This window comes from Garra rufa, chromosome 16, assembly GCF_049309525.1.
Source record: "Garra rufa chromosome 16, GarRuf1.0, whole genome shotgun sequence".
Lineage (NCBI taxonomy): Eukaryota > Metazoa > Chordata > Actinopteri > Cypriniformes > Cyprinidae > Garra > Garra rufa.
In genome coordinates this window covers 45236343-45249986 of record NC_133376.1, presented here as the reverse complement: position 1 = coordinate 45249986, position 13644 = coordinate 45236343, and the positions used below count along the sequence as shown (strand labels likewise).

At 43.8% G+C, this 13644-nt stretch overlaps 1 protein-coding gene across 1 annotated transcript in view; it reads right to left on the bottom strand.

Moving 5' to 3' along the window:
• The window catches only part of LOC141288677 (storkhead-box protein 2-like), a 33015-nt gene that overhangs the window by 5530 nt on the left and 13841 nt on the right, over positions 1-13644 (bottom strand). The window contains exon 3 of the mRNA XM_073820842.1: positions 10462-12724. Coding sequence (XP_073676943.1) covers positions 10462-12724 — 2263 coding nt within the window. The remainder of the gene's footprint in view (positions 1-10461; positions 12725-13644) is intronic.

Below are 13644 nucleotides of genomic sequence, written 5' to 3'. Positions count from 1 at the left end.
TCCGTGTCCGCGTTATTTGACACCTGATGACACACATGATCTTTGCGATATTCTGTTTGGGCTAAGAGCACACACGCGATGTCCTTGAGGGGGCATTGTGTATACATTATGAGCGCTTCTCTATGAAGAAGCTCCGGTCTCGTCTGTCTCTCTTTCTGAGGAAAGATGAGCGTCCACTTGCCCCTCGCGGTTCGGGTCCTGCCGTTGCCGAGGCACGGAGGAAACTGAGCTCGTGGGGCTCGCAAGTGGAACTGGCTGACGATCTTGAGAGGGGTCTCTCTCTCTCGCCAGCCGGAGACGACGACAGGCTCCTAGCTGATGATGGTGCGTTATCGCTGACGTCATCAGATCCAGGAGCAAGTGCTCTTTTGGGTTCCACCCAAGAAGAGCAGGAAATGCTAGAGATGGATGAAGACGCTGAGGCTGAATCCTCTCTACCTTCCTGCCCTGCATACGAAGAGCTGCCAGAGGTTATGGACCGCACCACGGCCAGGCTTGTCCTGCTGTGGAAGCGGGCTAGAAAGATAGCGCCGCGGGGTCGCCTTGACGAGCGATATCTTTTCAGGCCATAACCATCCAGCTCTGGTGAGTCTCCCATTCCTTCCCGATCTTCATACTGAAATCGAGAGGGTCTGGCAAAAGCCGTACGCGGCGCGCATTCATAGTTCGTCCATTGCGAACTATGCTAGTATCGAGGGTTTGCGCGACCACGGCTATGAGAGGACGCCCCTTGTGGAAGAGATGCTATCTCTCCACAGGGCGGGCTTTCTCTCTCAAGACTCCCTCTCTGCCTTCTCCGGCCCTGCTGAACGGCAGAGCGTATGCAGCAGCAGGTCAGGCGGTGGGTGCACTGCACACCATGGCAGTGCTCCAAGCCTACCCAGCCGATCTGCTGAAAAATCCTTTATCCCTCGAAGGTCCAGGTCTCAGCCCGAACACCACAGGGGTCCTGCTCCGCCTCCTTCTGAGGAACGGAGGTAGGTGCAGAAGGCTAGTGTTGCATCCCGCGCTCCTCCCCCGCCTGCGAGCAGGTCTAGGAGGCGACGCGGATCGAGAGGTGACAGACAGGATTTCAGGGAAGTCATCCAAGCGAGACAAAATTCTCGCAGGGGTCAGAGTAATACCTCTCCTTCCCTCGGTCCAGTCGGGTCGCCATATTAATTCCTCTGTCTCCATTTAAGCTACCTGCACTCCCCGGACCCATGATGTCCTTTGGGGGTTCTACCTGTATAGAACCCTAATTTTCGGACGGTCTGGAATCAGGCGGTCTCTGAAAAAAAAAAAAAAACCCTGCCTCTTTCTATGAAACAGGATGCTTTTAAATGGGTGAGTATGATCCATTTTTTACGTGAAGGAACTTCATACTGTCTCAGACCTGTGTATGTTTTTCTCTATTCACAGAAGAAATACGACGAGTCTACGGCAGACGCCCCCTCTGATCCTATGGATTAAGGTTACGGCAGTGTTTGCCCTCTCCACTCCACAGGCTGTGCGGTAAACCAACCCTTACAGCATATATTACACATAGGACCTCTGTCCTCTTCAAGGTAAGCTCCCTAAGTTTTTCTTAGGTTTGCCCTTGGTATGTTTATGCTGTCCTTTGCAGGCCTAGTGTAGACTTATGTCCTGTTGAGACAGGAGCATAACTCCCTAGTTACGCCCCCCTTATGGCTGGATAGGCGTGTTGCCTGCAGGGTTTGGGTTGCGTGTTGTGTTTTTCCCTCAGAAAAGGAATGTGGAAACATCTCAACGGAGCACCCCTCCCTTCCGGTTGTATGGTGGTGTCCGTCTACACAACACTTGTTCCAGCACAATCGGGCTTCCCCCTTCAGTGGTTAAACGAGCAAAAGGAAATTTTTCCTTTCTCCCTAGGTAAGCATCTTAAGATATTTATATTTAAGATTGCACTAGTATGTTTAACTCTGTTGCAGACGGCCTGCGTGCGAGGATCCGCTTCGTGTCCTCTCCTAAATACGGTTTCTATGGAAACTGAGTGTCTACACCTGTTGAGACAGGTGTTCACTTACATAGGAGTACCAGCAGTCCGGAGTGCTCGCTGCGGACTCGGAGCAGGTTTGGTTGCTCCCTTTTCTGCGGAAAAGGTTTTTTATTTGAGCACCACCTGGTGACACGCTTTCCAGCTGGGGTCTTGATTCTCGGTGTGCACTCCCCTTTCTGAGGAAAGGGTTTTTATCTGAGCGCTACTTTGAGACTCTCTTCAAGTCGCCTCATTCTAAGCCTGAGGGCTGAAGCAGCACTTGATGTAGGATCTACACCCAGGCTGTCGAATGTCTCCCCTACAGAGGGTTTGAGCATCCTTCGGTGTTTAACACCTTAGAAAGCCGTCACTTTAGGATCGATTCTCGCTCCCCAGGCCTAGTTCCACTTCCCTTTCTGAGGAAAGGTTTACGAAGTGTCTGAACTAGGAAGCTGCCCTTATTCATTTCGGAGCTTCCCAGAAACTTTCAAGGCAAACAGTGCTCCCCTTTCTGAGGAATGGGTTTGTTAAGGTTAAGAGCTCACGTTCCTCCCTGTGCGCAGGATTGCTGGAACGGACCTGAGCTCCCCTAATCCAGGGTTTCCTTCAGAGCAACTTCCCAGGACTGAGTGCTCCCCCTTCTGAGGAATGGGTTTGTTAAGGTTAAGAGTAGGGATGCTCATATTGACCGTTTAACCGTTAACCGACAGTAAGAATTTTAACCGATTATTACTATCAGTTAAACGGTTTAAAAGGGTTTTTTTCTATTCCTTTTTTTTTACGTTTGCTGCATGGTGAAAGAAATAATGCTATTTGTAAGTTATCTGTTTACTCACGCGCGCGTGTCGACACGTGCAGTGTGGCTGTACAGACATATTTCGCTTCACCTTTACTTAGTAAACAGATGTAGTATATGCAACTCAATGGCAAGTGGCGTTATTGGGTTATCAGGGAGTGAATCCTTGAGTGAATGTATTCAAATTCTGAATGAATTATAGTCTAGAAAGTGCGCAATAGGCGCTCCCGTTACAATCACTGGAAAGCTATCACTCATCCTAGAGTAGTTCATCGCAATCTCATAAAGTTATTAAAAAGTAACAAAATAACCTTTACACTGCACAATTAATCTCTTATTTATATAATGCCAACACTTTCTTTGTTTTAATAAGAGAGTTCGCGAAAGTGTAGAAATCAGCAAAATTGAAACCGGCACTTTGGTTGGTGAGTGGATTGTAACATAGCCTCCTCTGATTGGCCACAGTGATAATCAAATCAACATACATGTCTGTGATTGGCTATTGCTGAACGCTGTAAAACACGCGCTTCTCCACACGCATATGACAGTGGATGGAAGTCCCGAACCGCAAATTGAAAGGGTTTTTGTGATGGTGTTTTTTTCGCGGATCTAAGAGTTAACAGGCAGCGGTCCAGCCTATCCGTAGAGCATGTGGACATGTTAAAAACTAGGCACACTGAGGTATTGGCTGGCCTGCTATATATTTTTATGTCCGACGAGAAGAATAAGACCGGTACAGTTCTTCAAAGCGCATAAAAGGATTCAGTGTGTTTTAGTTTTGTCATCTTAATTAGCTAGTTATTTAATTTATACATATTTAGTGTAGGCCTATTTATATTATTCATTTTTTTCATTCAGATTTTCTCTGTTCTCAGAACCGAGTACCGAAGTATAATTATGTCAATACAGTTTTTGTTGTTGCTCTGTATGCTGCTGTTTGCACGTTGAAATAAAACATTTGCTTGTATTTTTAATGTATCATCACAGATACTCGTGCATTCTATTTTTATTTTAAACTAATTTATTATTCTAATTTTATCAGTTAACGGTTAATGTTCGGATAACGAGCAGCGGTTGTCGGTCAGGAAAATTAACCGAAATGAGCATCCCTAGTTAAGAGCTCACGTTCCTCCCTGTGCGCAGGATTGCTGGAACGGACCTGAGCTCCCCTAATCCAGGGTTTCCTTCAGAGCAACTTCCCAGGACTGAGTGCTCCCCCTTCTGAGGAATGGGTTTGTTAAGGTTAAGAGCTCACGTTCCTCCCTGTGCGCAGGATTGCTGGAACGGACCTGAGCTCCCCTAATTCAGGGTTTCCTTCAGAGCAACTTCCCAGGACTGAATGCTTCCTCCCTCCTGAGGGTAGGAATCTACCAGGGACAGACCTTTGAGAGTTATGGACCTGCTACAAGGATGTTGGCGTGCCCCCTTTCCAGGGTTCACTTATAAGAGCACCACTCCTTGGTGGCCAAGTTCTCCTCCCTGTTTCCCAGGGTAGGAGCTTGACCTTCATGCTTCAGGTTTCTACTCTCCAGCCTTTATTCTGGATGTATGCTCCCCTCTATGAAGGGTAACAGTGAGAGCATTCGCTCCTGTTCGGTTGTGCAGCTCCCCTTCTGGGAAGGGTCTTCTATGAGCGCCAACCCACCTTCGTGAGATTGCCAGACCTTCATACAGGTCGCGTGGACCGGGCTGTGCACGCTTCCCCTTTTCATTAAGGGTTCCCTAAAAGACAGCAGTGCCCCCTTCTGGAGAAGCGATCCTCCCTGTGGATCAGGGTCAGGATTTTTGTCCTCTACTGTCGTCCACTATTGCAGGATGGTCTCAGCTCCATGTTCTTCTCTGTTGACAGATAGCTTGCGAGCTTCTGTCCAGGGGAGGGTTAGTGTGGCAATCCCCTCACCTTCAGGGTTATCCCCTTTCCGTCTCTTCAGACGGCATGGAGCTGATAGTGAAACCCTCTGGGAAAACACTCTCCTTAAATCCGATCATGTCGGTAAGCGTCCCACGCTATGCCTGGGCGTCTTCCAGTTAAAACCACAAGTGTGGTAAGTGCACACACACCTGGGGCACTTCTATAAAATCCACGTGTTGGTAGGTTCCCACCAAGTTTGGGTTCCTCTTTTAAATCCCTTTTTGGTATGGGTCACACGTTTTGCCTTGTTCCCATCTATTGGAGTCGGCTCACAACCCCGGTTCCCTGGGTTCGACTCCTTTGATATCTTAGCTGATGTCTGCTGACCATCCACTATTAGGGCGCGCCACTACTAGTGGCCCTTTGAACGGACCCAGGACAGGTTTCTGCCCTCATATGGGAGCCAGTTCCTGAGGGAACTAGGCCCTATGTTGCGGTAGTTTCTGGTTCTGACAAGTCTAAGTTTCCATCGAAGCTTAGCCGTTTCCCTCAGAAGGAATTACTATAATTCCAAGCCTGAGCTGTGCCCTGGGTTCTACCCAGTCTGGTAAGTGGGTAACAGGTCAGGCCTCTGGCCGGGAGGGGTAACGTTTTGACAGCCGTCACCACGTCCTAGTAGGGGCAATTCCTCTCAGAATTGTTGCTTAGTGCTCGCTGGCTTAGCATGCACTCCCCTCAGCATGGCAGTGTTGGTATACCGTTCCCCAAAAGCGCCCTCTAGAGGACGCAGTGAGAGTTCCCTTCGGAAGGGAACGTCTCAGGTTACGTATGTAACCCTAGTTCCCTGAGAATAGGGAACGAGACACTGCGTCCTCTAGGCTTCTTCGCCATGCTTCGGACGATAAAGCTTCAGACTTTGAAGATGTATTGTGTTGCACGGGCGCCTCTTTATGTTATGGTCGCCCGGTAGTGACGCAACGGCAGCGACTGACGCGCCGCGGTGACGTCATACGCTGGCGCCGGCCATTTCATGTAGTTTTTCTATGCATTCTTCAGACTCGAGGCACGCTGCAGCGTTTCCCCAAAAGCGCCCTCTAGAGGACGCAGTGTCTCGTTCCCTATTCTCAGGGAACTAGGGTTACATACGTAACCTGAGACGTTTTGGGTTATGCAAAAACTAAACATTATATTATAAAAAACAAAGATTATTTAAAAATAAATAAATATATTAAAATATATATATAATAATAATAAATTACAGGGTCTAGATTTGTCAAAATTATGTAATTATTACTGTTTTATCACAAATACTGTATTGGACTAAAGAAATTCTTGCAGAGTATCTGTATTTAATTCCTCTTCCTGTCAATCCAATTCAACATCCTGTGCCATGTTGCCTGTTCACTTCAGAATTCAGAATTTTGCCCAAATCTGATACTAAAACAGGAAAAAAGTAAGTAGGACAACAGAGAAGAGAAAGGACAGGAGCAAAATAGTTCTCCCAATCAAGTTATCCCATGATTTACTTTCCCTCAAGCCATCCTATATGACTTTTTCTTTCAGAAGAATACAATCAGAGTTATATTAAAAATGTCCTGGCTCTTCCAAGCTTTATAATGGCAGTGAATGGGTGCTGAGATTTTAAATTCCAAAAAACTGCATCCATCCATCATAAAAAAGCACGTTCTCCACGTGGCTCTGGGGGGTTAATAAAGGCCTTCTGAGAAGAATCAATGTGTTTGTGTAAGAAAAATATCCATATTTAAAACGTAGAATTTTTATAATAAACCGTAATTTCTAGCTTCCACTGTTGCATGCGCATTTACGAGAAAGTGGCATTCCAGCAGATGACGCAGGATGTAGGCTTTGCTCCAGTGAGAATATGCTAGTGTCATGAGAGACAAGTTTTGTTTACAGCAAAAGAAAAATCAGTCTCCTATTTGCTTATATTGGAATTCCTTCATAAATCCTTTTTTTGTACTACAAATTCGTGACTGGTGTTGTATTGATTTCTCCTCTGCACTACGGCATCCGCTGGAACGCCACTCTCTCATGAATGCATGTACTAAAGTTAGCGGAAGCTAGAGATTAGGGTTTATTAATTTTTAAATATGGATATTTTTCTTACACAAATGCATCGATTTACTTCAGAATACATTTTTTAAACCCCTGGAGCTATGTGGAGTATTTTCTTATGATGGATGGATGTACTTTTTTGGGCTTCAAAATAGGGCTGCACGCTAAATCAAACGGCAATTAATACACAGAGACGTAAATCTCTGACAAGCTATGCCAAATCGCGCTCAAAATCGAATGCGAATCAAATGCAATTTTGAGCGCGATTTGGCGTAGCTTGTCAGAGATTTACGTCTCTGTGTATTAATTGCCGCTCCAGTGGAACCTGAGCGGAACGCACGTGATGGAGATTTACTACTAATCAAAGTACCGGCTTCATTGACTAAACGCGCCTCACAATATCGTTCGATTTATCGTCCAGCCCTACTTCAAAATCTCAACATCCATTCACTGCCATTATAAAGCTTGGAAGAGCCAGGACATTTTTTAATTGAACTCAGATTGTAGAAAGTTATATACACCTAGGACGGCTTGAGGGTGAGTAAATCATGGGGTAATTTTCATTTTTGGGTGAACTATTCCTTTAACATTTAAGACTATGACAAAATGGGGAATACAAACCTGAGGGAACAGAACATCTATAAAGGTTTAGGGTGGTGATGCATTAATTTATATGTTGACACTAAAAGCCGTGTGTCAATAGATGCTACTCTCAAAAGCCCAAACCTGCCCAGTGTAAGATTTAGGATTAGTTATAATAATAGGGAAATATCACAGTATTTGGCCCATTTTAAATATGACTGTCCAAATTTGAAAGGAGAGATCTACATTTATTAAAATCAAATGACAAGTGGAATCTATTCAGGTGACATACGGCCCAGCTCCAACTCTTACTAGTTAATTTAGCTTTAACCGAGCAGTACTTACTAGTACATATATTAAGTATCAGTGTCTTGATCAAATTTCAACCCTTCCAAATACATAACTTTAAAAATCAGCATTTTATTAACCATTACGACATGTACAGTTGAACTAAAAAGTTTACATAGACCTTGCAGAATCTGCTAAATGTTAATTATTCTACCAAGACAAAAGGGATCATACAAAATTCATGTTATTTTTTATTTAGTACTGACCTGAATAAGGTATTTCACATAAAAGATGTTTACATATAGTCCACATAAGAAAATAATGAGTTTAGGACAACTGAGAGACTCATATGCAACTATTACAAAAGGTTCAAATGCTCACTGATGCTCCAGAAGGAAATACAATGCATAAAGAGCCAGGGGTGTAAACCTTTGAACTAAATTAATATTGTGTATTTTTTATTATTTTGCCTAAATATCATACTTTTTTCATTTAGTACTGCCCGTCAGAAGATACATGTTTCACAAAATACAAAATAAGCTACATTTACCCTGTTTTTCAAAATCAAAAAGGGCTCTAAATGCACTGTGTTTCCTTCTGGAGCATCAGTGAGCGTTTGAACCTTCTGTAATAGTTGCATATGACTCCCTCAGTTCCTCAGTGTGAAAAGATGGATCTCAAAATCATCTTCGTTGGAAAAGGTTCATATACACAAAAATGCAGAAAAACCTAAGAATTTGTGGGACCTGAAGGATTTTTCTAAAGAACAGCAGGCAGTTTAACTGTTCGGGACAAACAAGGGACTCACAAACAACTATCGCTAAACAAACAAATAAACAAAACAAAAACACAGCTGTAGATCATTCAGGTAACAACACAGTATTAAGAATCAAGTGTGTGTAAACTTTTGATCAGTGTAATTTTTATAAATGCAACTATTCTTTGGGCTATATGTAAACAACTTTTATTTGAAATATCTTATTCAGGTCAGTACTAAATAAAAAATAACACACATTTTGTATGATCCCTTCTGTTTTGGTAAAATAATTAACATTTTGCAGATTCTGCAAGGTGTATGTAAACTTTTGACTTCAACTGTATTTGATAGAGGCTTAAAAAAACTTGTTGGATATTTGAAAATAAAATGTTATAATTGGGCCAAGAAACTACAATATTTTAAATTACAAAATATTCTGGGAGATTCCATGAAAGGGTTATACAATAATGTACAACTTTTTTATAATGCATTAAACAATAACACGTGTTTAAAAGACGTTTGACATATCACACAATTTTAGCTTGAATTTCCCTCTTCTATGAGGGGAAAGTGCACGTGCAAAATAGGAGAATGAAAACACAAGAAGGAATTGCGCAAAACTAACACACATACAAACAGGGTAAAAACTGCAACTGAACCACTGTATGAAAAACAACATACTTTAATTTGGAAAAACAAACAAACAAAAAACACAATTAAAGAAAACACACACACAAAAAATTAAAAATATGGGGGCACATTTTGTTCCTCAAATGTTTGAAATGTCTCATCAGGCTTTTGGCACTGAGCGGGGTCGCCATCACTGTAGTGAAGCGTTTTTAACCCGCTCTGCCTCATAGGGTGACCTGAGTATTAGCACAGTGCTTGTTTTTCTTCATCCAGTCACATTTTTCTAAACACAGTCAGAAAATATCCACTTCATCCATTCAAGAAGTCTAAGATTTTTAAAACACAATTTATGTCACACTTCTTTATATCACTCTGGATGACACCAAGCCTTTTTAATGTTGGATTTTTGCCTGCAAAACAGACTTAGTATCCAACTTTAAAGTGTTTTCTGAGTCACTATTATTGCACTGCAATGTCTGAGCATGAAAACGCCTACTGGAAGTTTGCAGTATGAGAGGTTTCAGACATTTGGAAGACAAGATCAAAAGGTTGCAGGTTGAAGGGGAGGATGAGGGTAACGGTAGGACGTAAAGTTGCACAAGTTGCATCATGTGCTCAAAGCAATTCGTTCTTTAAGTAAGGCCACAAACATATCAATAGATAAAGTGACAGACATGTGCTAATCCATTTTGTATTGTGAGAATTTTGAGAACAATGTCAATTAACCCAATGGATTTTGGATGAGAACACAGAATGCAACAATGCAGCACTTACAATACAAACATGACGTTCATTTAGACAAAAATACAACATGTTATTTAAACAAAAATTCAGTTAAAGACAAAACCAATAGTGTAAACCCTTTTAGAGACTGCAGTTGTAGAACTGGTAGTGGTTGACCTACATTAAGGTGTATTCAGTACCTCTCACAAGTTAGGGCCTCTCCCATTTTAGTGAAAAGATGAGCCATAGTACAGTAGTATTAGGCCACAAACATACTCTAAGCAAAATGCATGAAATGCAATGTGTAAAATGCATACTCATCGCTTCTGCAAGGGCTACTATAGTGGTAAGGTATATTTCAAGTCAACTACTGTCATAGCAGAACAACCATTTTGACAACCAAGCAAGTTAAACTTAAACTGTTGATGAGTTTATAGCTATAGTACAGACCACTAAGGCCTACAATGGGTTGGCTAAGCACTGGTGTTCTTGCATAGAGTATGTTTTTGGCCTTAATGTCATTCACAGAGGTGGTTACTACTGCTTAAAATAAGAAAATGTAAGGTTTGCATGAATTGGGATTAAACTAAGGCTCTACAGAATCCTGTCATGTCTATAAAAGCATAAAACCCTAAATGTTCCTGCAAGTTAACACTGAGTTAAAAACAAGGATAATAACGTATGTCTATTCATAGAATAGCATACCCCTCATTTCAGACACACCCTATTGCCAACACAACAAATGAAACAAACCCTTAAAGTGGCCCTGAGTGCCTTACCGTGGGGAATTAAATCCACTGTCCACAGTCACACTGCTGGAGTCCATACTGTCCAATCGGGTAGAATGGACTGATTTTTGGCTGTTGTTGCTCTCACCTTCCTTGGGACTTAGAAAGGTAAGGTTCTTCTCAAACTTGCGCTGCAAATCCCGCTCTTTCTCTCGTTCCAGCAGCCATTGCATTGTCCCTCCTTCTTCTAGAACTTTCCCCTCCACCCGGTTCTTATGACTAGTCTCCTCAGAGTCGTCATCCGACACGTTGTAATAGTCGAAGGTGGTTTCTGCACACGAAGCCTGCTCCTGAGCCGAGGACGGTGGCACGGTCAGTGGTAGAGGTTTATCGAAATGCTCCTGAGTCTCCAGGACCTCTGTCGACTTGGTGTGAGGGGACTTACCTATCGTACCTGGCCTTGAGAAACTGCTCTCCACATAGTCGGGAGGTTTGAACAGAGTCTCTTGGCTGTAAACCTCTGGCATTTTGTCCAAGTCACCTGAGTCGGGATTGAGTTGGTGCAACAATCGTCCATTGGGGAGATGCTCGGGAGTTTGGCTCGTTGACGCAATAGAAATACTACTTTGTCCCTTTGCTGTCTCCTCTTTATATTCTATAGGGTGAGGTGGCGTAAGATGAGGGGTCAGTCGGTCCGAGGAGATCCCCTTCCAGACGCTATCTGTAAAGTCATGGCTGGGTTTTGCAAGAGAAGGCGGCGCAGAGAGAGAGACTTCATTTGCTGCAGTGCACTGGAAATAGTCGTCTACTGGCGTTTTGGGAGAGCAAGACTTCAGGTCGTTGTAAGCGGGAAGACTATCCCTGCTTTTACTCTTCTCCAGCGTCCGGTAAAGCACAGCATCCTCCGAGGAACCTCTTCCAACATCAGGCACACAAACGTCAGAGTGTAATCTAGCAGCAGAGAGCATGATGCGGGAGTAGTGGGTCGCCTGCGCAGATGCCCTCAAAGTACCGTCGTCAGTGTAGTACCGACTCCTGTCATCGGGACTGCACTCAAAGTCCTCTGGGCCACCTAAGTATGGACCACCAAGTGGTCCCTTGGAGTTGTCCATGGACCGCGACCTTTCTTTGGCCTTGTCCGACCTCTCATTCCGTGACTTTCTCTCTTGCGTATGACTATGACTTCGATGGACTTTGGAATGTGACTGTGCCCTAGAAGGTTCTGGGAATGGCATTTCTGTCCGCCGCTTTGCCAGTTCCCCAGAAACATCCCACTCGGGAGCGGTGGTAAAGTGAGACTCCACAATATTGGGGTTGCTGTGAACCATATACTTTCCCCTATTCCGCTCCATGGACATCATGGTTTCGCGTGGAGAACGTACTAATGAGGAGCTGTAGAATCTGTAATCCCGATCATAGGTTATGTCCAGATTGGATCCTTCAGAAGGATCCCCCCTGGATGCACGTGTTTTGCTATGGGAACGTGAGGCCTTGCCCTGCTGGGCCTTTCGATGGCTACGACTCCTCTTGCTGCGGGCGCTCTGCTGAGCCGAGGAGTTCGCCTTGTTGCGCTGCGCCTTTTCCTCCTCCAACCGCTTCATTACGGCTGTGTGGCGAGCCAGGTTCTCCACCGTGAGATCTGGGTTGATCCGACGGATGATCTCCATCTCCACCTCTCTAGGAACAGTACTGGGTGTCTCCTCGTCCCGCAGTGGCCACTCCTCAGGTGGGAACTGGGCTGAAAATGTGGCTAGATGTTTCGTCTTGTCCTTTTTGAAGCTCAACCTGAACAGCTTCAGGCCGAACTTCTTCGACTGCTTCTCCCCACTGCTGCTGCTTCCGTCTTTGTGTTTACTGTTTGTCTCCGTTTTAAATGGAAAACTAAGCGAACTCTTGCTCTTACTCTCTGATGGCTGCTGAGGGGGCGGAGACACAGGAGAAGACTCTTTATGCTCCTTAGACCTTCTCTGTATGGTTGAGGTATGCGCACTAGGGATGTCCTCCCGGTAGCTGTTGTTGTAGGAGTCACTGTGGTTCTTGTGGTGAGGTCTTTCCCGGACACATCCGGATGTGGAGGGGGTCATGGTACTTGAGTGAGGAGAGGTACACGGCTGCTGTTGCTGCTGCTGCATCCGCTCCGGTATCCTCTCGTCCAAGTGGTACCACTTGCTGTTAGTCCTAATGAGGGAAGGCGTGATGAAGTATGTCTGCTGGGTGACAATGAAATAACCCTCTGGGGTGGGGTAGATCTTCCGCTCTCGGACCAGCATGTTGAGCGTGTGCCGCAGGATCTCCATACTTGGAGTGGGGACGCCTACCAGATACAAAAAGAGAGAAAAGACAGTCAGGTCCAATGCTTCAAAACAAATATCTTAACTTCAACAATATGATACCATGATTGTACATGATGACCAATATTAAAGGGATAGTTCACCCAGTAAGGAAAATTCTGTCATTAATTACTCATCCTCATGTTGTTCCAAACCCATAAGACCTTCATTCGTCTTCAGAACACAAATTAAAGTATTTTTGATGAAATCTGAGAACTTTCTGACACTACATAGACAGCAACGCAATTACCACATTCAAAGGCCCAGAAACATAGTAACGACATAGATAAACTAGTCCATGTGACATCAGTGGTTCAACCATAATGTTACGAAGCTACAAGAAGATACAAGAGTCGTGTTTTAGTTTTTTTGTGCACACAAAGTATTCTCGTAGCTTGATAAAATTACGGCGACTAATAGTCGACTAAAACTGAATGACTAATAGTCGACCAGAAAAATCTTTAGTTGAGAGCAGAACTACAAAAAGTATTCTCATAGCTTGATAAAATTACAGTTCAGCCACTGATGTCACATGGACTATTTTAATGATATCCTTACTACCTTTCTGGGTTTTGAACAAGTCACTTCCATTGCTGTCTATGTTGGGTCAGAAAATTCTTGGATGAACAAAGGTCTTACGGGTTTGGAGCGACATGAGGGTGAGTAATTAATGACGGAATTTTCATTTTTGGGCAAACTATCCTTAATATGGTATTATAAACTACATGCTGTAACTTCTTAAATCAAGGACTTACAATTCATCCATTTATAACATTTACTGTGCATTATTCATTGGTTGCCTTTCATGTCATCCGCTCACATTGACCAATATACCACATCAGAGTTTTTATATCTGCATATACAGTAAGCTGTGAGCATAAAAATAGACTTTTATTCAATTCCC